General features: G+C 38.0%; 1 protein-coding gene across 1 annotated transcript in view; it reads right to left on the bottom strand.

The window, feature by feature from the left end:
* The window catches only part of ITSN1 (intersectin 1), a 140,558-nt gene that overhangs the window by 9,324 nt on the left and 107,734 nt on the right, over nucleotides 1–23,500 (bottom strand). Inside the window, exons 26-32 of the mRNA XM_082478940.1 lie at nucleotides 21,314–21,435; nucleotides 18,053–18,170; nucleotides 13,833–14,024; nucleotides 3,549–3,670; nucleotides 2,539–2,645; nucleotides 970–1,153; nucleotides 440–538 (exon numbers count right to left, since the gene is read on the bottom strand). Of these exons, the coding sequence (XP_082335066.1) occupies nucleotides 440–538; nucleotides 970–1,153; nucleotides 2,539–2,645; nucleotides 3,549–3,670; nucleotides 13,833–14,024; nucleotides 18,053–18,170; nucleotides 21,314–21,435 (944 nt within the window). The remainder of the gene's footprint in view (nucleotides 1–439; nucleotides 539–969; nucleotides 1,154–2,538; nucleotides 2,646–3,548; nucleotides 3,671–13,832; nucleotides 14,025–18,052; nucleotides 18,171–21,313; nucleotides 21,436–23,500) is intronic.

Here is a 23,500-nt window from a genome sequence, read left to right as displayed (position 1 = left end):
AAGTTAGGAAAGGGTTGTAAGTCATCCGGCAACGTAAGCTGCGCAGTAAGGTAACTTGCAACAATTTGGCATTCAGGCTTGCACACTGAATGTCATTTACGGGACTACGGGGAGGGAATGACACTGTGGAAAGTGACAAAGATGAGCATAAGATTGACTTGTTTCTCCCGTTATCTGAATTCTAAAGTTTTCATTCAGCATTTACAGCCTTCTGGGTCTTTGTGCGCAAGTTTCACCTTTCATCCAGAGTCATTTTGCTGAAGCCAAATGAGTTACTGCATTGCTCTAGCGTGATCAAATATAAAAGGATACCCCATGTTCCCTAGCACATCAGATATCTAACAACAATGATAAAGCTTGACACAAACAGGGAAACTACCCTGTAACTAAGCTATATGCAAAGCAGCATCAAAAACATCATCTTTGCAAAAGAACGTACATTTTTAATTATTAGTGGGTATCTTGTTACCCGTTGCATAGGCTTTAGTAGAAAACTTGATAGTGGCATTCCTTTACAGCGAGGATCCATTGCTAACCTCTGAAACATTAGAGAGGTAAACCGGTGTTAGTCAGTTTGTTTAAAACCCTGCAAAATGAGCTCCTCCAAGAAAGAAAAAGGTAAGGCAACAAATAAACACCATGCCTCAGCTACATCTGTTCTTAGATCACAAACGATATCAGTGCAGTAGAATTTGTTGTATATTTTACAACATATTCTTCGCCTGCCTTGCCTGTACAAGAGAAGGGCCTCTTCTTACTGTCCCGGCATTTTACAGCAAAACTATTATTAAACAAAGTGTTTTATGGCTCTCAATGAAAACATGTACTCCTTCAATGAGTGCTTAGGTCTGAAGAGTCTTCATTCCAGCCCAACACAGAGCCCTATTTGAGACTATGTTTTGCAAATTAGCGACACGATGAGCTAAATTTATGATGTACAAAACTCATGGCGATTGCTTCTTTTCTTACTTTAACAAACTCCTTGAACTCGGGGACTTCATCTGTCTTCTGCTGGATGAGGGCTGCCCCATTGAGCTGGCAGCTACAGAAGCGAATGTAAGGCTGCATGTGTGGCAGCTGAGCCGTCAGAATGTCACCAATCATTTTCACCGGCATCTTCTCTCCAGACATCTTCTTACGCACACGCAAAGCCCTGAACATGAAAAGGTTATGTGTGTTTTATAAGCAGACCACTAAAGAATGATTCCTCATTTATGAAATAAATGGTTCCATTATTGAAATAAAGAGATCCCTGAATAATAAATAGATCAGCCACAAGACTTATTGCATACTGTAAGAATGCAATAATCAAGATTGCACCCTCAGTCAACAACATTCTTCCCTCCTGTGGTAACTGAACTGTTATTCGGCATTAACTTAATGCAATGCCCGATCGGGTACAATATAAAAAGGAATGTGATTTCGTTTTCTATTAGTTTAGAGAGTGACAGATGTGCTCATGAATGAGGGATAAAAACCTTACCACTACTTTTAGCTCAAAGCTGCTTCTAGTTTTTAGCCTGGTTTCCTAAGGAAAGGACGTTTATTGTCATTGAGCTGCCTGCATTTGTCCTATCGCTGTCATAACTTCTGAACTCGTGGGCCATTTTCAAACACATTTTACAAAAAAGGAGGTATCTCAAAGTCTCAACCTGAACGATTACAAAATCCCTATAAGTTCAATGAAAATTAGCAGCTCGGTAGGGAAAAAAAGAGGAACTCTATTAGTCCTCTTGCTTATGAAGATGCAGGTTTAACTCAATCCTTCTTCAGTTTCTCTGGCAATGACCAGACGTGCAGCCTGTGTGCACGTGCCTCCAAACCAGCCACAGCATTTACTGTGTCTTGCTGAAGCAGTAGGATGAGTGAGAAGGATGCGAGTAGGAAGACTGGATCCATCAGAGGCCACAGGGAACGAAGGGAGAAATAAAGGTACTTGCACTGCGTGGAGTTTCATGGCAGAGTGTTGGGGTTGCCATACTCGGAGACTTTGGAAGGAAGGGTGCAGGGTACACTGGACACAAATCCATAGGAAACCAGGCGTGGTTGGCGCCACTTCTCACAAAAGAGCTCATTCAGGTGCTATAAGCCTACAATAACTGAAGGAACACATCAGCTATGAGACTCAGAATGAGAGCCGCAGAGGTGGTTGTGCCTTGTTTTGCGTTCACGGATATTAAGACCGGAACTGGGTATGGGCTGTGACAGAGGAAGTAAAAGTCTACAACAGGACTGTAGGTAGCCTGGGCAGGCACTGCTCTTCAGGAGAGGTTGATCTTGCCTTCTGGAGCACATGTACACCAAGAGCCAAGTAAGTGCAAATACTTACTCAGCAAAGAACTGCTGGATTTTCCTCAACAACAACAAGAAGTCATAGCAAACATTGTTAATATTTTGCTTTTTCCAACAAGGGAAAACGCACAGCCCTTTTGGTTACTACTTGCTTAAGGGGCAAATATTTTCATGCAGCTGAAAGGAGAAGCAGAGGGAGAGGCCCATGATTTTGTTATTGCGAGGTATGGGGAAAAAAAAACTTACTTCAGTAGTTTTATATTGCACATAATCAGCTCCTTCCAATTAACAAAGATCATAGCAACTTCTTTTTCTGTTAGCAGCTCAGATTCCATTAGTGGTTTCTGGAAGATCTATAGATTCAGAAAATTAAGCAATTTAGAAAGTATATGGTAACTATACTTACTCACATCAGTCTTAGTTAAGACTGATGTTGCTCATTTCCTTAGTCTGGAGGTGAGAAAAGTTCACATCAGAGTAGCACTTGACACTCAGTGGAACACACTTCAAACATGCGCTGGGCCCTAGAGATCCACAGTGTTCCCTGACAACATGTTTGCGTGCAGCATATGGCTTTAAAAGAGAATACTCTAAATTTGTGATGGTGGCATTAATTATGACCTGGATAATCTGTTTGAAACTTGGGAATTCCAGTCAGGGGTCTCCTGCAAAATATCCCAGCGTTACTTTGATAATACAAGTTAAAATACATTTTAGTTTGGACTCTCTTATGGAAGTTCTGATTTATCTCAGTGTCTCAGGTTTGCATATCTTAACCTCTTTTTCAAAAAAAGGCTTTCCCTCTTTGTCAAAAGAATTGTCTAAGTCAGTTGCCCACACTAATTCCCCTTTTTTTTCCACATAGGAGATGCACCTTGTAACACTTAAAGAAAATCACAGTAAGTGATAACTGAGTGCCACTGTGAACGTGGAAACTGGCACATAAGTGCTTCAAGCTTTAAGAACTTATACATGAGAAATAAACATTCAAAATCGGAGCAAAAAGGGTTTACTAGAATGATACTTTAAACATCAGTGTTTTGGTGACAGTAACACGAGGGCTTAACATTAGTCGCACCCACACATGCACGCATATATCTATAGATACAGATATATAGATGAAAATTTAATACAGATCATCCCTAGGAAGTCAAACACAGCAGTGACACCAAATGAGTTTGCACAGTGAAATTATTGATTTACGTGGAAAAGACAAGTGATTAAAACCTCCTCCTAAAGCTGCTGTGCCATCTTACCTCTGTGACCAACTGCAGATCATTTACATAGTTCTCCTCCGTGACAATGAGCTCATGGATGTATCCCTGCCTTTTCCTTTCAGTAGGTGTCAACATATCCAGAAGATGCAAGTCTGCACACCCTGCAAAACACAAAAGGATCCTAGATTTTACTTAGGGTCATTTGCAAATTGATTCAGATCTGTAGCAGTTCAAGTAATGTTTAATGAATAGTAACTACTGCCTGTTCAGTTCACTTCATTATTCACATGTAATGGCACAAGGTTAACAACGCTTCAGCTCTTCGTGACTCAAAACTTTGTATTTAACACCTTCTCTTTAAAAAAACCTCAAGGCTATTTCTAAGTGATAACTTTTCTCTGGTGGCAAAGCTTAAAAGTTCCTCTCACTGCTACCTGCCCATTTCCAACCTCACTCCAAAGTTCACTGTCCCTTTAGTTGTGTCGTCCAACTGGCGCCACACTGTAAAATGAATCCCCAAATGGATGGCTGTTAATAAAAAAGGGGGGGGTGAAAACTTCATCTGGTACTACTGCCAAAGAAAATGTTGAAATATCCTAAAAGAGAACAGAATTAGGAAAGAGTGCTACAGTGACCTTTATGGTCTGGTGGGCACTTCAGAATTTCAGCTTATTTATACTCTAAATTTGAGGTTAGCCTTTATTCTTCTAGTCAAAGTAGGCAGCCTAAGCAAGAAGGTCCTGCAGAGCTTATTTACTTCTTCACACTTCAATTAAAAATTGCTTCTAAATTTTTGAAGGACATGAGCCAGAACACATGAAGGTTAGTGGAGATGATTGCTCCACAGATTTCACTAATTTATAGGCCAAGCCAAAGGGCTTTATTATTGTTCTCCTTTATCTTTAAAAGCCTGGGAAAAGTTTGCAATTAAGAACTCATCTTCTATCAGTTTTGTCCCTTAATTTTTACAAACCACCTCCCTTGTGGTTATCCTGTGTAGATGCTAGAATTTTTGTATAAATTCTAGAATCTCTAATTTTATTTTCTATTCAGAATTAGAACAGAACATTCCATTACAATTTTTTCTGTAAGTCAGTATTTTTCAGCTGAGCTTAAATTCTGCTGAGACTGTCAAGCAGAATGTTTTCTTCCAGTTTCACTTCTAACACTACTTTTATTACTTTTCTGCATAAAATAAAATGCATTTCACAAAGCAAAGGTAAAGTGTTTTCAAACATGTTGAAAACATTTTGCTTTAAAAATGTACTGTTTACAACTATTTCTACACAATCAAAATTCTTCAGTTTAATGCTTTCTCCCACCCCTCAGTGAAGTATGGGCAAATTCAGTATATTTCCCATTGAAACAAACTTTCCTTATGGAAAAAGTTCTGATTGAAAAATATTCAAGGGGACCTTCACTTCATGGGGTTTTAAATGGTCAAGGCTTTTTTTTTTTTTTTTTTTTCTACATTGTTCACCAGCATCAACAATGAATGACACCAACTTACTGAGATCTGATAGGGATGTTTTTAGATCAGACGTTTGCCTATGCTTTCACAAAGTGAACTGCTACTGCTCCTAATCACATCACACTCCGGCCAACTCCTTCAGTTCTTTGCATATGAAGTTAATACTATCTAAGCATTTACTGCATTTTTAGCTTCCTGAATGTAACTCAGGAGCTGATTCTGCACTATGCCACTAGCAATGTCCATGTGTATCACCATTAAGTTTTTCATGGACTATCTTCAACTGGTGCTTCAACTGCTTTGTGCTCCTGAAAAGGTAATGATAGATTTGACTTAAAATAAATAAAGAAAACTAGATACAGACAGTCGAGGTAGTTTCCTCTGTGATTAAGAAGCTGAGAAGAGATCAGATTGGAAGCATAAGCATATTGATAACACTCCTTTGAGATTCAGTACATTTGCAGTCTTTCACAGTGTGTAATTGAAACTTTGCTTGAAATATCAAGTAGGTTTTGAGAAATATCAATTTTATGCCAGAATAACCAAGGTACTAGGCACATTGCAAAAGCCAAAAGTTTCATTTCTGTTTAATAAATGGCTGCTTTCAGAGCATTTTCTTAGTTATCATGTAAACCAGAGGTATAATAAACAGAATTGGTTCTCCCCATGCACTGTCAGCTTCATTAAAAGTGAACAAAGCGTTTAATTATTTCTCCCCAGAGACTGGGGAAGTTTACTGTTCAAAGATACCGATGACCTCGGTTTGAAGTGCGGTTTCCAACCACCAGCCTTTCAGAGGAAGCATTTAACATTTTGCATCACAATGTATTCTAGCAGCTAGCTTGACAGCCAGCCAGCTGGGACACCAATGGGCTACTCTGAACTTCAACAAATGGTCCACTTTCGAACACCAAATATTGGGGAAAACAGCCTGCTTGAATCTGAGCAGAACATACAGGAGACACTTTTCTGAGAAGGGATTTTCTTCATGAGGTGTACAAGTAGGAAGATTTTTCTCGTCTTTGTATTAAAAGCGCCAAAGAAGAACTGGGTTCCTTTCCAAGGGGAAATGTCAGGCCACAGGGCTCTAGCTAGTGTTTCATGGACGCCAAAGTACTGTGCAAAATACTTTTATGAACATCCAAATTCCACTTGCAGCTGTAATAACACCATTCATTAATTCAGTCGACTAAACCAGACTCCTGCTCGGAGCTAGAAAGTGCCCTCGATATCAGACATCTGCACCGACATACGGGAAAGCTCTGCCGGGGGTAAAGTACAGGACCTTACCTCAGTGTGGAACCGGATAATGTTTCTAACTTAAAGCACACAGGTAGTCCCTCATGCACACAGCCATTCAGGTACTTAAAATCAGGCACTGGCATTTGCCTTTTCAGTTACCGAGTGCCCCATTCTTTCATATTTTCTCTCCTGCTCTGAGAAAGTAGAGTGTTGGATCCCATCTGGAAGGGGCCGAATTTGAATCCTGAGCTACGAACAATCTAGTAAGCTCAGAAAAGAATGGGGAAATTACAATAGCTAACTTGGTATGTTCACAGTACTGTGAATTTGCAAATTTTTGCCCTTTAATTGAATAGCCAGTACAACCTGAAGCAGAGGCATTCGCACACGCTCACCAGACTCTGTTTGGACTTACAGAACCAACACACAAATGCTGTAACTAGAAACCCGTGCTTTGACCCCCTGTCACCATAGGACCTGTAGGACTAAGGGATGCTAGAAATGCAAAAAATAAATTCAAATACCATTCCAAGAAGTCAACTTGCTGTTCCTTTTCCTTACAAAGTCAGCTCTGGAAATACGGGACTTACAGGCTAACCACTAAGCTTGAAAGCAACGCGCAAGAGATGCTGCATTTTCAGAAGGAAGGTTCTGCTCTGGAACTCACTGATCTACATACATCTGATTTCTTCAAATTCGGGGAGATTTTCTAAACAACCTAACTGCCAGATTTCACTGTAAACTTCATGCTGGCCCACTCCGTAATGACAAGAACACAGTAGACAGGAATCTGTTCTATTATAGGGAACCAGAAGCAGTAAAAAAATTACAGCACAGTTTTCCTCCAAAACCTTAAGCGGGGAGAAACAGCGCTCCTGGCACCATGATAGCATTCCTTCACTCAAATTACAGCATTTCACCATTCAGTCTTCTTATCAGCTAGCTTCAGATGCAACCACCAATTTCCCATAAATATCTCGTGGGATGGACCTTCCACTGAGAGACTATCTCAAGCTTTTGCCGAGGACAGAGCAGAGTCTCGTGATCAAACAGATCTCTCAAGCTTCTGTGATGCAAAATCCCATTTCACAGCTATTTTCAGCAGTTTCAGCATGTTTATAATTTCTCAACTGGACTAGTTGAGTTTATTGGGAGAGCAGAGCGCTTTCCTCTGAGACAGATGGAAGCAGGCTCTAGAAAGACGTTTGAAAAGTCTCACTCGCAAAATATTAAGCGTTACTTTGGTTTTGCCAAGACCAGACACCACCAACACATGTGCCTCCTCCTCCTGTTCATGCCAGTCAGCTATTATCAGGTGGAGGCATTGCCACTGCTAATCTACACAGGACAAGCTCGAGGACATTTTGTAACCATTTCATTTTTCCTTTTTTCTTTTTTTTTTGTTTTAAATTCTAGACCATGCCTGCGTGCTAAAGGCAAGTTTTGTAGTCCTCAACAACACACACTCGTGATACACTACCATCATCTTCATTTTGCAATAGCAACATCTTTCTGCAGTGTTTTAGGTTAATACCTTAGTTTCTATGAAAAAAAAAAAAAAAAGTTTGAGTATTCAGTCAAGGGAAGGAGGTAAAGAAGAAAGGTGAAACTGTTGGGAAGGAAACCTACTAAATTATTTCAGAAAAAAACAGAACATGTCTACTACTCCCTTTCCAGAATCCACTTGGGAGAGAATAAAATCCTATGTGAGGGCATGAATGCATCCAAAAATGTAAATATGCTGAGCTAACCAATTCCTGGACTGGTTTATCTCACGTCAGGTAACTTTAAATCTCACCTCTGAATTATGACCCAGGACCTATCTTGAGCCCCTGACCACTTACTGTACAGTAATGGCAAATAGGTCAAGAGCATCAGCCACAGATCCAAGCAGAACTGCACAGTCCGATTTGACATTGTCTTCGGCAAAATTAAAGATGCTGTATAGGTATTTCACTTGGAGTCAGAAATGTGGTAACTAAATGTAGTAGTCTAAAAGTTAAAATACAATTTATTTATTTTTTCCACTTTCTTGGGCAGATCTCCAGCCATCATCATTCCCGGCTTCAGGTCTTTCCCCCCAGAAAAAAGAATTCAAGTGAAAGAATCAAACCAGATTTATTTGAATGCTCATTTGGATGCAGAATTACTCCAACATATAAAACAATTCAGCAGAGAAAACTGCATCTGACAGCATGAGTGTGACGGAGAAAACATGAATCTGGTTTCAGCCATCTAGCCCAGCGCACAGAAAACCTGTACCTGCGACATTGATTTGAGCCCAGTTCAGACCAGCACTCTGCCAGCGCTGGCACTGGTTCACAGCTGTACGCTGGTGGGCATCAGCTGTGCTGGCAGTATCAGGTCAGTACGCTCGGAGTACAAATAGGTACCGGGACAGATGATAGGCAGAAGTTGGGAACTGCTAGAAAATGGAGCTAAATCCTGCGATCAAGGAGCACCATAAGGCCACAGGGAATTCAACACCTTCTAAAAGTTCGATGCCCACTTGCTGTTGCACAGCTACCTCGAGTATAAACATTCTTCCACCTACAGACAGCTATCTTTTCCATGAAATACTTAAATAAAATTATTCCTCAAGATCAAACTTGTTCTAAAATCTGACTTCTTATTCTGCATTGCTCCACAGGATTAATAAAAGTTACAGAAGAAGAGTTACAGGTTTGATTCAAATTAGTTTCCGGCTCTACGCAGACATTGCAATCTGAATTTTTGTGCTGAGCAGCTGCACTACAGGGGGACTTCTTGGGGTTTGTGTTTTTTTTTCGTTTGGTTTTTTGGTTGTTTTTTTTTTGTTTTGTTTTGTTTTGTTTTTTTTAAGAAGTTGCCAAATTAAGATGTATGGAAAGGGGAGGGGAACAAAACAGCTATGAAACTTGCTGTAACAAGCTATGGAAATTTGTTGCGTAGATCAGAATTATGTTTCCACATACTATTAATGTCAGGTTATGCCAGATAGTTAAGGTAACTCTCACGATTTTTCCTCACACGGACAGTGACTCAAAACGAACCCTTATTTGTGATAAAGTACTCCTTTGCAAGCTAGCAAACAACAAGTACAAAAGCCCATAAAGTCTGCATGCGGGAAACGAAGCCTTCGTAATAATAATTTACTTTTTTAACTGCATCCAGGACAACCTTCTGAAAACATTCTTTCAGGGTTTGGAATCAAAAGGTCACCTTAGTGCTCTCTATTTAGCTAAGTAGCAGCTTGTTATCCAGTTGTCTGTGTGCACCCACTTAGCTTGCAATTAAAATTAAATAATATTTGAGCTATTTTGTCCCTGGACTTACTGAAGTTGTCTAAAAAAATAGTTCAAAATAAGCCATTTATTGTATTCAGAAGAGGACTGCATATAAGGAGCTATTTAACAAGAACTTAAATAGCTGGAGTCAATAATCATGGCAGACTAAAAAGAACTGCTTTAAAACCAGAGAACAAAACCAGAATGTGCAGATATTTTGCTGCCTTGCGGGAAGGTTATGGTAATAGGCCATGTTAACGTATTCAGTGAGCTCATGGGGACTGAAAGACTCCACTGAAGCTCCAAAAAAAAAAAAGGGGGGATTTAAATAAAACTGATTCTGAATATAAAGCAAAGAAGTCTTGATAAACCCACATCTTCAACTCCGAGTTGTCTTGGATAGATTTAAAGCACTGGAATTGATATTAACAAATCCCCTGAAAAAACATTCACAGAAATTCTTCCTCAGCAGCTGAATACAGAGGAAATTTTTCTCTAGGTAAACAGAACAACTGTGAACCAAAAAAACCTACCACCACTTGGAGTAGTCTCTAAATCCAGTCTCCTCTACATCCCTTAACTGACAGCTCATTTTCCTGAGCTCCTGTGCAAAGGAAAAAGACACTTCGCAAAAGAAAATTAATATAAAGAATGCATTCGATTGACTAGGCAGCAGTGAGACTGCTCTTTTTCTTAATGTTGACTTAAAATACAAATCAAATCAAAAATCATTTGAACAGTCTGTGAAAAATCTTGGTTCAGCGTTGACTTGGATTAGCGCTTGTTGGCTTTGCAGACACGAATTCAAGGACTGAAGAAAGAAGAGTGTGGACACGTGTCCATCACAGGAGGCAAGCATTTTTTGGCAACAGATTTGCCTGCTGCAGTCCAGATCTGCAGCTTTGGGAGGGGACAGCGTGCCTTAGGAGGTTAAAGATCTTTTCAGATGAACCAGGAAAGAGGAGAGCGGGTCAAAACTGGATTGAGACACAGTCCTGAAAGACTATTTTTTTTTTTTTTATGGAAATGATCAATTTTCTTTATTAAAGAATCGCTTTTATACTCCCCTTCTCATATATATGTGTGTGTATATACGCACACACACAAAAAAAAACCCAGACAGGTAAGGAAGAATAAGAGCAATATCTTGTTCCCTGCTCCTCAAGGGAAATAACTGATTATGAGGAAGATTAAACACTACCATGCCAAGCTATAGTAGTACACTTAGAACTTTAATAATTGAGTAAATAACATTATAGGTATTTCAGTAACGTATATCGATATAAGCCACAATGGCTTGAGTATCTTTGTCTAGGACAGTTTAAATGTGCTTTGAGGTTCTTGTGAGTCCTCAACAATAATAGACTGATTGATAAAGCTGTTGCTCTGTTGAGTAACACACAGTACTCTTCTGTCTGAGGAGTCCCGGCACAACATCCACACGTGGGGAGGGGGTTGGGGGGTGGGTGTGGGGGGGTGTGTGTCTAGAGAGGGACAACTTCAGGCTCTTCCTTTCACTTCAGTGGAAAACTGACCCCAAGAACTTTTAGAGCACTGTGATTTTGAAAATCTTTTATGAACCATCACTCTCAGCATTTTTAAGAAGCATGGTAGGTAGAAACATGCAGCCTGCAGATCGTTATAATAGCTTTATTTTTCTTCTCACTTGAATTAATGAAAAAAAAGCAGCAACTGAATCCCCTATATCCAAAGTATTGCCAATATTTCAATATGTAGAGAAAGTACGTTTCTGGCCTGAAGTCATAAAAAACAAAATGTCCCTTAGGACAAATGCTTTTAGTCAAGGTATAAATCTTTCAACACAACAGCTCATTATGGGAAAATAGAGATAACCTTTCATTAAAATAACATTTTAATGCACAAAATATTGAAATAGTGGAGTAATATCTGGCTACATCATTCTCAGTAAGCAAAACAATGGGCACTGAAAATTACAAGTATTATGTTCTGTTCATTTTCTGTCATACCAGGCAGCGTATTTTTCAGCAAGAGCTTATGGTGGAGAAAACTGTTTTTTTTTTTTTTTTTTTATGGCACAGAGGTAAATGAAAAATTTGTGCATGTTAAATACTACCCTAGAAAGAAAGAAAATCTGTGCAATTGTGCATGTTTTAAGACTAGAGCTTCTGGCATAAAACACAGAGCCTAAGTCAATGTAAACCCATAGTAAAACAACAAAGTATTCTTAATTCATCTACCAGCATAGTGTCAAAAAAATCAACTGATTTGTAACACGTAGAAAGCCTTGAACAAAGAAAGGTGCAAAAGGCTGCAGATAATCACAATCAATCTGAGTAATTATATTGAAATAATATTCAAAGAAACAAGACAAGCGTCATTCTGAAATTAAACGGGTGGGCTTCAGGCTATTCTGGTGGCAAATTCATTACATGCACTAATGCCACTTGGTGAATTCTGTGTGTACACAGCAACAAGACAACAAACACATTTTAGTCTATCTTTTATATGAAGAATTTAATTATCTATACAGGTAACTAATTTTAAAGGCTGTATTACAGTTGTTAAAGCTGCAGGTTTTTATATATTTATATAATTTACATTCATATTGATGAAATACTGAAGTGCAATTGAATAAGGAGCTTCACTTGTTCTTTGCACTGCATGATGGGTCAGAAGGAGGGAGATGGGGTAGGATTAGAAACGCTACAACACTGCCAGCATGAAATTCAGAAATAAATGAAATACATAAACCAGAACATAACTAAATGGCAAAGTAATTAGTAGAACGGCTATATTGTGCTTGAGGCATTGGGAAGAGAGGGTTTCTGCACTGACAGCACCAGGCATTTCATCAAGAGCTTGTAACTAATGCTGGAAAGACAAACATGGCTTAGCTACAGCACATCTACTACATAAACTTGACTGTAAGCTCCATTTAATATTAATTTGTATAAATTCCACAGTCTAGTTTTAAAAAATGTAAACATTGGAAATTAATTGCAGGGAGATATTTCTATACATTCTTTCTTGTCAGGAAAATTACTTGTTCAAAATGTGTTGTTCCATAGTCATAAGAAATTAAAAATGAGAAATTAAACTTCATGTAACTAAGATGAAAATGAAGAAGTTAATTCTCGAATCTCACATGAATGTAGCATTCTATTGATCTCTGATACGAAAATGCAAAAAACGAAACATCTGAGACAAACACAAACCAGGGTGTTTTCTAACTGTATGAAGCTACAAGTAATGTGCAAAATAAAATTAACGTAACTGGGATAACAACATTATGCAAGGTTAATATCTCTTGCATTGGAAGGAAGTTAATTTCTTCTCTCCACAATGTATTACACACTCAACAAGGAACACCTGATACATACAGTACAGTAACTACAACAAAATACCTTATCTGTAATTGGGCACATTTAAAGTTCCTTAAACTGATTTAACTCCTTCTGTTCTTTTGTAATTAAAAAAAAAGGAAAAAAAAAAAAAAAAAGACATATTGACAACACTGGACAAGTGAACAATAAAAAAGAAAGATACATAAAGTCTCAAATTTATGGACATTTGGAACAATTTTAATAGCACATGCAGCATTCCTTGATAGTGGGTCTTTTTGCACAAACAAAATTGCAATGAAGGAATTTATGCTTTTCCTTTAAAAGGCTAAAATATATATTTAAAAATAATTTTAAAACTATTGAAAGCACCTGTGCAAAGGTGGAAAAATTAGTTTGGTAACTATGAAAGCCACAAAAGGACCCACTATCCTCTGATTTTTTTTGTGTTTTTTTGTTTCATTTTAATTTTGCGTCTATATCTGTAGGTAATTAACTCAAACATTGCGATTACATGCAACTAATGTAAAATGAGGTAAACTGCTCTGCAGTGTGTTCTTCTACTCAGAAGGCAGTAGATGATCATGCTGGAAGCCACATGATCAAGGCTGCATCTCCCATCATCCCTCTGGGCAGTGATATGGGATAGTGGGTCTCTTTGAGGACTTTCAAGCCTGAGTGGGGGATGGACAACATATGATTCCTAGAAAAAGGAGGAAAACAACACATAAGCAAAACAAAACAATGAGCAAATTCAAGCTAGGAAAATGAGTCAGGCATGTAAACAGCATGGTGCAAAAATGATAAAGGGTAACATGCTACAAAGGGGATGGGAACTAAAAATAAAACAAACATAAAATAAGGTTTGCATTACAGAAGGTCTTCAAAGAGACTTTGACAAGTGCAGCAGTGGTGAAGCTTTGAGTTCTGCAAACCACAGCAGAATCACAGCAATGCTGCATGTTTCATCTTGAAGTACTACACAAATAACCACAGCACAGCAGCAGAGAGGGTCACTTACATTGTTGGCTTGGGTCCATGTCTGTTGTCAGCTTCACATAGTTGGATGGAAAGAGACCCACTTGTCCATTCACCTCCCCTTTCCACCAGTCTGGGTCTTCCTTGTTAAGGACGTTTATAATCTGGCCTTTATTGAACGCTAGCTCATCGTCATTCTGTGCAGTGTAGTCATACATGCCAATTACTTGGCACACTGTAAGATAAAGGAAGAGGTCTATCGCACTGGTAACGTTTCAGCAAAACATAAGCTATGCATAAACCAACTCCAAACACTAAAGATGTCACAGTATAGTTCCAAGGCACTATGCTGATCGGAACCGGTCCTGCTGCGGTCCTGTGCCCCTGTACTGGTGCTTAGCTGAGCCCTCAACAAATTGCCTCAAGGTGATTGACAAAACCCAAGTTTCCTAGCAGCATTGCACTCTCAGTCAGCTTACTGAGGGGTCAGGATCATACTAGGAAGGGCAGAGCACAGCAGTGTAAACTGAGAACAACGTAACCTGCCCGGAACTGTACCCAAGATATTTTTGTTTGCAAGTGCTCAATAGTAGAAGCTTGGAAAAATTTTAAATTTTAGCAAAAGGTCAAACACTTCAGGGATGTTAGCTTTCTATTAACACTTCTCTTTCACTTTATATATTTTTTTTGCCCACAAAAGCACCAAATTTGTTGTACGTTTATAAAACTAGCATTTTGCATCCTCCTCAACCTGATCTAAAAAGCATCCTTTCCAACAGAACTGGTCAATGGACAGAAAGTCTGGGAAACAAAGCTTCCTGAAGCAAATTTCACTACCTGAAGCCTGAAAAAGGCACTTTTCTAGTTAGCACCGGACAGGCTCAACACAGCTCTATAATTCAAGAGAAAGCCAATGGTGATATCCCTGTACTACCACTAAGACATTAGGAACACAAAGATCTTGGAAAGGATGAGAAAAATAGAAAGCATCCTCGGCCATTTAGGCTGCCCTTCTGGCACCACAGGACTGCTTCCAGCAGCCTATTTTCTACTTCCTTACTGTGAACCTCATCAAGCCTGACTGGTTCTCGAGAATACGTCCTTTTCTATTCAATCATAATTGAGCAGTTTTCTTAATTCTCTAAAGCAGCAGGAGTGTTTATTTAAATATATAATTTCCTCTATTTCTCTGATGGTTTCTCTATGTCAAGTCACAGGGCTCCTGGCATTTTGCCTTGAGACATAAGACTTCTACCTAATTAGCCTTGCTGTCAGGTTCTCTCCATTACACTAACCTTAAAATTTTCTTTTACTTTCAATTCTTGTACTCAGCCAGCAACTAACTTAAATTTGTCAAATAGCTCCTCTCTTTTTTTTTAATTTACATTTCAGAAATTACGTAACTCCTTTTAGTTAATACGTTGTGCCAGTTCACAAAGATCATAATCAAATAAACTCCACATTTAACAGGACTCTGCATATGTCTCAATATTTAGCTTTGTTACTTGCAGAAGGAAAAAAAAAGAAAAAAAATTTTAAAAGGGGCACTCTTTGTCATTTGTCACACTTAACACATCAACTAACCAAAGTGTACTGGCATACTAAAGATAAGCCAGTATTTCTAAAGGAATGTATATCATGGTGTACTCTTGTTTTAGGTACTTTTGTACTAACACAAGTTCAAATGTATGAACACTGCTGATGTTCACATTTCACTTTAAAGACCTGTGAATCTGTTTTACAGCATTCTTGTTGCAGGTTTACAAGTTATTACTAATATTCAGAATGATAAAAAGTTAAATCTAGACGCTACCTGAATACAATATGTATATTAACAGATTTATAACCCTTTCTAGAGTTAATTTCTTTCAAGAATTTTTCATTCAGATCATTCTCTTCTTCTTCCAAGAATTTTATGAAGTTTGGTGCGCCCAGTAGTATCATCAGAATATCTAAATAGTCCAATGGGATCCCAGGAATCACCTTAAACTTCAGGAGGTAATTTAAGAGACTTCTTGAAGAGACAGGACTCCTTAATTGAACCTGAAGCAGTGACTTCATCTTGATCTTATTTACACTTGGTCACAAAGCTCCGAATACTCCTTAGTCCTACACAGGAAGCTCTTATAGTAGTCCCAGCAAGAAAGTTCTTCACTTATTTTAAAATCCAAAAGCCATTTCTAACTACAGAAGCAAGCTATAGCCTACCTTCTCTGAGCTCCAGTGCTTTTCAGCCATTTGTTTCCTTTTTAGAAAGACGGCCTATTGACTTATACTAGTCCTACTGCAACAGCAGAGGGAATCCAGGTTCTCATACAACACTCACAATCAGTACAGTCTATAATGTCGCACTTCCTTAAACAAGCAAAATGGTTGAAACGTGCTTCCCACTATTCCTATATTGTGAACTTCCTTATACCTGACTAGCTCCAAGTAGCAGTAACAGTTCGTTTCTCAACACCAGAGAGGACATGTTCACAACACAAGTTTAGAAGGGAACACATACAAAGCAGTCAGAAATTAAGAAAACCTCAAAGCAGAAAGCAAAAGCGTCCATGCAACATAATAAAAAAAATCCAACAGTTGTTCAAGTCATGCAGTTTGCATTACAGTATGGCAGATGGAGAGGATATACATAAAACCAAGATGACAAAAGAAACAGAGGTTTTGATGATACTTGTTTCAGATGGATCACCTATCTTCAGAACCCAGACAGTAATAGCACTCTCAAACCCTTCATAATGCAGCAGCTTGGGCATTATTCAACCCTTGTTGATGGCTTTCTTCAGGCTTTCCATGTCCTTTGCTATAGTAAGCCGCCCCCACTAACATACTTTTGCTATGAAGATGCTTCTCAAGCATTAACCTCTTTAACCTCTTACACGAACCACACAGTGAGGCCATCTATCATAATGGAAAGACAAGACGATTCTTCTCGTTCTCCAAAATAAAAGGTCTATAACAAAGTTGAATTTGATAAAAATGAATGTCATTAAGATTTTGATATTCTGTAGTCAATGAAAAAAGTACTAAAAAGTTTTCTCTGTAAAAGTTTTATTAGCATGTGTAAAAACTCCCAGACTATCAAACCTGAAATAATCTAAAAAAAAATTTAAAATCCCATCATATTGCCTTGTAAAAAAAAAGTATGTGTTTCAATGCTGAGTTACCATTTTAACTGCAGGACCCAAACTCACGAGTCTTTATAGAAGTCTGACTTCCTGCATCTATATGACTACCATCAAAGGAGCCACTTAGCACCATTTGTAACATTTGCCTTTTCTGATATGGTACTTTTAGTTTCATGCATCACTGGTATAAATAATACCTCAGTATTTTAGTCTAGTTCCATAAACTGCATGATAATGGTTCATACATATTTAAAGGAGAAAATTACGCTCACTACCGTTTTTCATTTAGAAACATTTATTTCACTTTAATGATAGTAAAAAAAATGGCCTGGGGAAGCAGCAAGCTTTTGCCCCCTGCCACCTCCAACTAAATCCAAACAGATGATAGACAACTATGTCAAGTCTTTTGGGTGGTTTATGGAGGAAAATACATCCATTCTACATATTTTTGATTGACAAGAATCCTCTTTACACTTAGTACTACACCAACTCACAAGCCCAAAATGGTTCAAGACTGAAACAGCTGCAAGGAATGAACTTTTTGTGCTCAGTCTTCTGCCTGGCTTTATACCTTGCAGTAGACTGACAGGACTGTTTGCTATCACCAGTGACAGAGCTGTAACAAATAGCTTAAAAAAATATAATGGTCTATTGCTCTTGTATCCTTTCATAAACCTTCCCAGAAGCAGCTATAAAGGAAAAAAAGCTACATCTTCATTTGAGAGGTTTTCTCACACTTCACCTTCGGAAAAATAAAAGGTTCTGAATGAGAGGGGCTTCAACTGCAAAGCCCATGGGCCATCCTGAACCTTTAAAGAATCCTTTACTACAATTAGTGCAAACAAATAGGACTGAAAATTTGAATGTTTTACTCTTAAAGATGTAATTTCACAGATGGCTTTTTAGCACTCCACAGTTCATACCTGAGGGACCACCACCATAAATACAGACTAATTCTATGTTCTTTTCTTTTAGGAAAAAAAAAAACAACTTAAAACGAAGAGTTTAACCAACGTGACTAGTATAACAGATCCTAAATATCCTACTGAACATCCTTAATTATTTTTAGAAGTCTGAGTGTAAATGACACACATTACAAAAGCAACTTTGTTAATGCAATCACACTGCTTACCTGAAGGTAATGCTGTTGATTTAGGTAGCTCGGTTGGTGTAGTTTTACTGGTACCAGGGCTCAAAAGTTTTACATAATTAGCGGGGAACCATCCTATCTGCCGTTTTTTCCCTCGTGCCTAGTAAAAGAACAACTCTTTTAAGAGGATTAAGCACATTAATAGATCCTTAGACAAGGTAATTCAGCCAATATTTTAACTACTTGCAGTCACACTGACTATTTTAGAATAAGAAAAATGCATTTTATGAGGAAAAAGTCAGCTACTTTTGTGGCAATAGTTTAATATCAATATACTTATATTACAGGAAATAAGCTTTCATAATATATGTAGTTTATAATATCTAAACAGTAGTTATTTATCACTAATTTAAATGCTGTTTCACTTAATGTTCCTACTTTATGTGCTTTACAATTAATACTACAACCCTGATCCTTCTGAAAGATTTCTCCTGATTCTGTTTAAAACACAACTCCAGAATATTAGGCTAGCTATTGCATTGAGTGGCAGCATTGAAATGCTTTTTCATTATGCAAAGAATTGCATTTAAATAGGTACCTAGATTGTGACAGTAGAGTTCTACTAGTAGAGATTAAGAGTCCCAGTTATCTCTTTTCTTTTGCAGAAACAGTATCCAAACTTTTTAATAGTCTCTTCTGCCCAAACAACAGAGTATAACCATAAGTCACATTAACCAAGTGCTAGAAGAACAGCAAAACATTATGGCAAGAAAAAAAAATGGATAAAGTTTGGATTCAAATACAAAATCCCAAAGCCAGATTCCAATCAAACAAAAATTAAGCTTTGGCAACTACAAATACATACGGATAGACACTGTCCAAATGCTCCTAACTAACAGATGTTACGGTTTTGGAAAGTACACTGGATGCTTTCATGCCTATCTAATCAGAGAACATCAGTATGAAGACATGGTGCACACATGTATTAGTGTGCGTGTGGTCCACGTGTGTGTGCTGAGAGCAGCAGGTTACTATACACCTGGTATACAGCAGCGCTCTACAGTTTGTAACGCAGCTGCAATTAGTCACTGTCAGAGACAGGATATTGGGGCAGATGAACTGCAGGTCTGGTCCAGTGTGCCAAAGCTTGTGTCACCAAAGCAGGACAGGAATTTGACAGAAACTGCATCCAGATATTTCGCCAACTGCATTGGTCATTGCAAATAAGATCAGAAGAAAAATCCTCACTATAAGAAAGGTTATTCTAAAACTTTGAATCAAATCTCAGCTTCTAAATTATTAAGTCTATGTTAAGAATTACTTTAACTACTTATTTTCTTTTTGTGTTGTTAGAAAGGGGTTGGAATTTTGGCCATGCAGAATTTTGCCTTTAAAAAAGAAAAAGATGTTATTTTTAGTTAAAAAAAAAAACGTAATCTAACACATGCTATTCTGTAACTACTTCCTTCCCTCTTTTTCTTTACTGAAAAAAAGGCATTTGATCTACTGTGTACCTGTCACTCATTTTAAGATGTCCTGGAAGACTGCATTAAACCTTCTAAATGTGCAATGTTTAACATGTTTGCCTTATTTTACCTTCACTCTGATCCCTAAGACAAGCATGATCAAAATTTACTTGAGCTTGAAACTGAACTGTACATATACTTCTAAAAAATCTGCCACTTTGAAATTAAATGCACAAAGAAAAGTTTATATTAGTGCCCTTCTCCAAATCTTGTCATCATTTCACTACCTTTTTTTATTTTTGGTAGGGGTGGGGAGGTTGCTGCTTTCATTTTTAATCAATTCCTCAAACTATTTCACCCTACTGCTGCATTAGCCTCTGTGCTTCCATAACAAAGGAGCAAGAACTAGTATTACAGTGTTGGAAAAAAAGAATGAAAATAATAAGTAGGGGACTGCTAACAAAGAAAAAAACCCGACTTGTAAAACCATATGTAAGATAGTAAGGTATCCATAGCTACACATGAGTATTTACACAACCAAAATTAATTTTTAAAAAACCCTCATGTTAGCTGCTAAGCGGTAATGGTGACAGCTCTTGCCCAGGGAAGCTTATTTGCTATCTTAAAACAGATTTAATGTGAGACTCTCTAAAGCTACAAATTAACAACAGCATAAAGGTTAGTGAGAATAAAAATCAAAGCAATCCTGGAAGATGATTTCTCACAAAAGCTATGAAAAATCTATCACCAGTAAAGGGCAGGTAGTAATATGGAAAAAATATTTGAGGTAGTTCGAGCATCTGCATTGCAAAACTAAACCAGTTACATTCTTTCATGTAATATTCCCTGTTAAAAGAACCAAAGCAAACAAAACCATTCAGTGGTACGGAACTTGACTGGAAGAAAAAATAAAAAAAAGCTTTGTCACTGAAAGTCGTTGAGAATCAAATTTTCTGAATTGCCAAGTTCTACTCTTAAAAAAAAAAATGGTTAAAATATTTTATCATCTATTATCTCGTAATACAGCACTAAAGCTATCTCCTGTCTGATTCTTGCAACAAACACCGTTCTTTTAATTCTTCTACATGAAACAGAGCTGTCGCTGAGATGTTAGACTGATATTCTACACTGTCACATTCATTAAGCAACCTGAAAAAGTGGTGGCCATCTTACAAAAACCACTGCTGTAAAATACTTCTCAATCTTTCAACAAAAAAGGATAGCCAAACTTTTGGCTGAAGCAATTCAGAAAGCTTCTTAGGAAATCATTCAGGACTGCACGCCCCAGTATTATTTCCGCTTTCACAGTGCACACGTATATCAGCTGATCCAAATGCACGTGACATACATGGTCACTACCGAAAGGGACATACACATAGACCCTGCCACTTAACCCAACAGTCCCATGCACTCCTGTTGCATGGCTGGCTTTCCCCACCACCTGACAACTGCTTTTTTTTTTGCTCACATGAAGAAGTATACTGGACACAAGACCAGGGAGATTCAAAAGCATCCAAAACAATATGCCCTAAAATCCACTCCTTTCTTATATGTGAAGGGCCTTCAGGAAAACGTACAAGGGAGCGGACTGCAGGCTGGGTCTGATTTGTGAGATGGGTCTCTGACTTACAATGAGGCAAAACGGCACTCTCCTCCAAAGTTGTTTCAATTTCAAGGAATTAGAATGTATGTGTATTTTTGTAAAGGCATTTTATTTGTAAATGCTTAATTGCAAAACATTTTAAAAATTATTATTGATGCATTCGTAATTTAAAATTATTTTTTAAATTACATTTTTTTTTACATGGAATTTTATTTCAAAAAAACAGTAACTAACTTGGAGCTCTCCTTCCCACCAGCCACCTGGATTCTTCTTTCTGATAAGAATCAACTGACCAGGAGCAAGAGTAAGCTGTTCTGGACCCGTTGCTGTGTAAGAGGCAATAACTTGGGCAATTTCTGTTGAAGCGGGGGGGAAAAAAAAGAAGTTAATTTGGAAAAACCTGAACACATTCTACACAACATTGACTCTGCTATTATGACTGGCACAGTATATCCATTTTGTATTTCTTTCCATAAAATTACTATGTATTTATATAGTTCCATGAAAATATATGGTAGTTATGAAACAGATCAGAAGTTCATAGCACTACAAGAATAAAACAACAGAGGTGCAGTAGATCTATAGGTAAGATATAAAAAATATTGGGACTAGAGAAGATGACTATCATTAGAGCTATATGGCTCTTAAAATCAAGTGTTGTAATACTGTTTTCCAATAAATACATTTTTGTAGCATCAGTTTGGACTACTGAGCTCCCTAAAAAGAGGTGACACATGTTGACGACAATATAATGAAGTTGCAGTAACAGAGGTGCAAACTGATGAGGGCCTGCAGCAAATTTCTCACCACCAGACTAGACAAAAAAACCAAAGTGTTTCAAAATGTAACAAACAGGATTTATTTTGAAATCTTTATTACATGAACATTAATACAAAACTGGTGCCTTACTTGATCACCTACCAGCATGAATCTGACACAAGAGTAACCATGAGTTCACAATTACTTCTCCATTCAATCAGCCAAAGCAGACAGCACAGTTTACTCCATTTTACAGTGGTTGTGGACAGATGATAACTTGGTTTCCACAAAGTCTGGCAGCGTTAACCCACTTTTTAAACGAATTTGAACTAAAAGGAGCTTATAAGTGGCCGTAGGTATTTTGATGTCCTACTGATAGCTTTTAAATCAGGTTTAGCATGTCATCAAAGCATGTTTAGAGAGATGGAGAATATATTTAATACTATGAACTATTATATATTTAATACTGGGAACCTTTTATAAGCAAAAGATGGTAGATTTGGCAACTTTTTAGCTTTTGATAAGCTAAACCTTTTAGGCTGCTACATTTACATAGTCCCTTTTTAGTCTTGAGTTAGGAGGAATCTGTGAGGAATTTTCTTTTTTAAGCCTTCATTTAGTTGTAAAGGGTCTCAGACATTCAAAGCAGCACAAAAGTGTTGTTACAGCTGAAAACTCCACTTCAGGATCCCAGTAGATAGTCATTTGTCATTTAAGTATTCTCCTTAACAGAATAATCTAGGAGTTGTTGGGCGGGGGGAGAGGGGAGGATATGTTTTTTTGGTTTTATGAAAAACTTTTCCTGGAACAGAAAATTCTGACCCTGTGTTTAAGACAGATGAGCTTTTTATTTGACAATGCATCAAATAAAATTGAGGACCATCAAACAGCCAATGTGTGCACCGAGTTTGACTGGTTATGGTTGTGGTCTAAGACTACCCTAGAACAAGCCCACAGCAGAGTCAGTAGTACAAGATCACAGAAATGTGTCTCAACTGCTTCAGTGAAAAGACAGCTAGCTTAATTTAAAACCTCAGCAATTATTGGATCATAGATAAATACACTGCTTGAGATTTTAGCTTTTATTTGAAAATCTTGATTAAAGAGTATCTGTATCAGTTATTTTCACTTATGATTACTGTTTATATATATTTTAAATCTAGTCTATCCTAAAAAACTGGTAGTGGAAGACAAAGCAGAAAAAGATCACACCTGCCATCAGCTTGTCCCTTTACAGAACCACAGAAAGCAATGCCATGGTGAGGTGGACAAGCAGCCAACACAGCAACTAACAGCAAAAGGGACTGAGGCTGAAGGGGGCGAGTACACAGAAGTGGTCTCTGGCTTTCTCATGGGCTGCTGTACTAAGAAAGTAACACAGTCCTGGGCACCATCCTACTTGGCCCTCTCTGTCAGCAAGCGCCAAATTTCCTTTGGCCAAGAGAAACAGCAAAGGCGGTCATAACAACACATCGCCCACAGGCTAGGAAAGGAGGGGGGTGTCTGCTGGTAAGGCAGAGAAAGGGAGCAATCATGAAAAGGCAGTTGTAGGCAGTGGAAACCACAAAGCCAACTCCCTTGAAACAGAGGGAGGTTTTGTTGCAGGGAAGAAACAACAAAGTGATTTGAAGACCGCCAGGAAAACGATCAGTTTAGTTAAAA

Source organism: Vanellus vanellus (genome assembly GCF_965231255.1).
Source record: "Vanellus vanellus genome assembly, chromosome: 1".
NCBI lineage: Eukaryota > Metazoa > Chordata > Aves > Charadriiformes > Charadriidae > Vanellus > Vanellus vanellus.
Note: the sequence above shows the minus strand (reverse complement) of the source record. Positions and strands in the feature narration are given on the sequence as shown.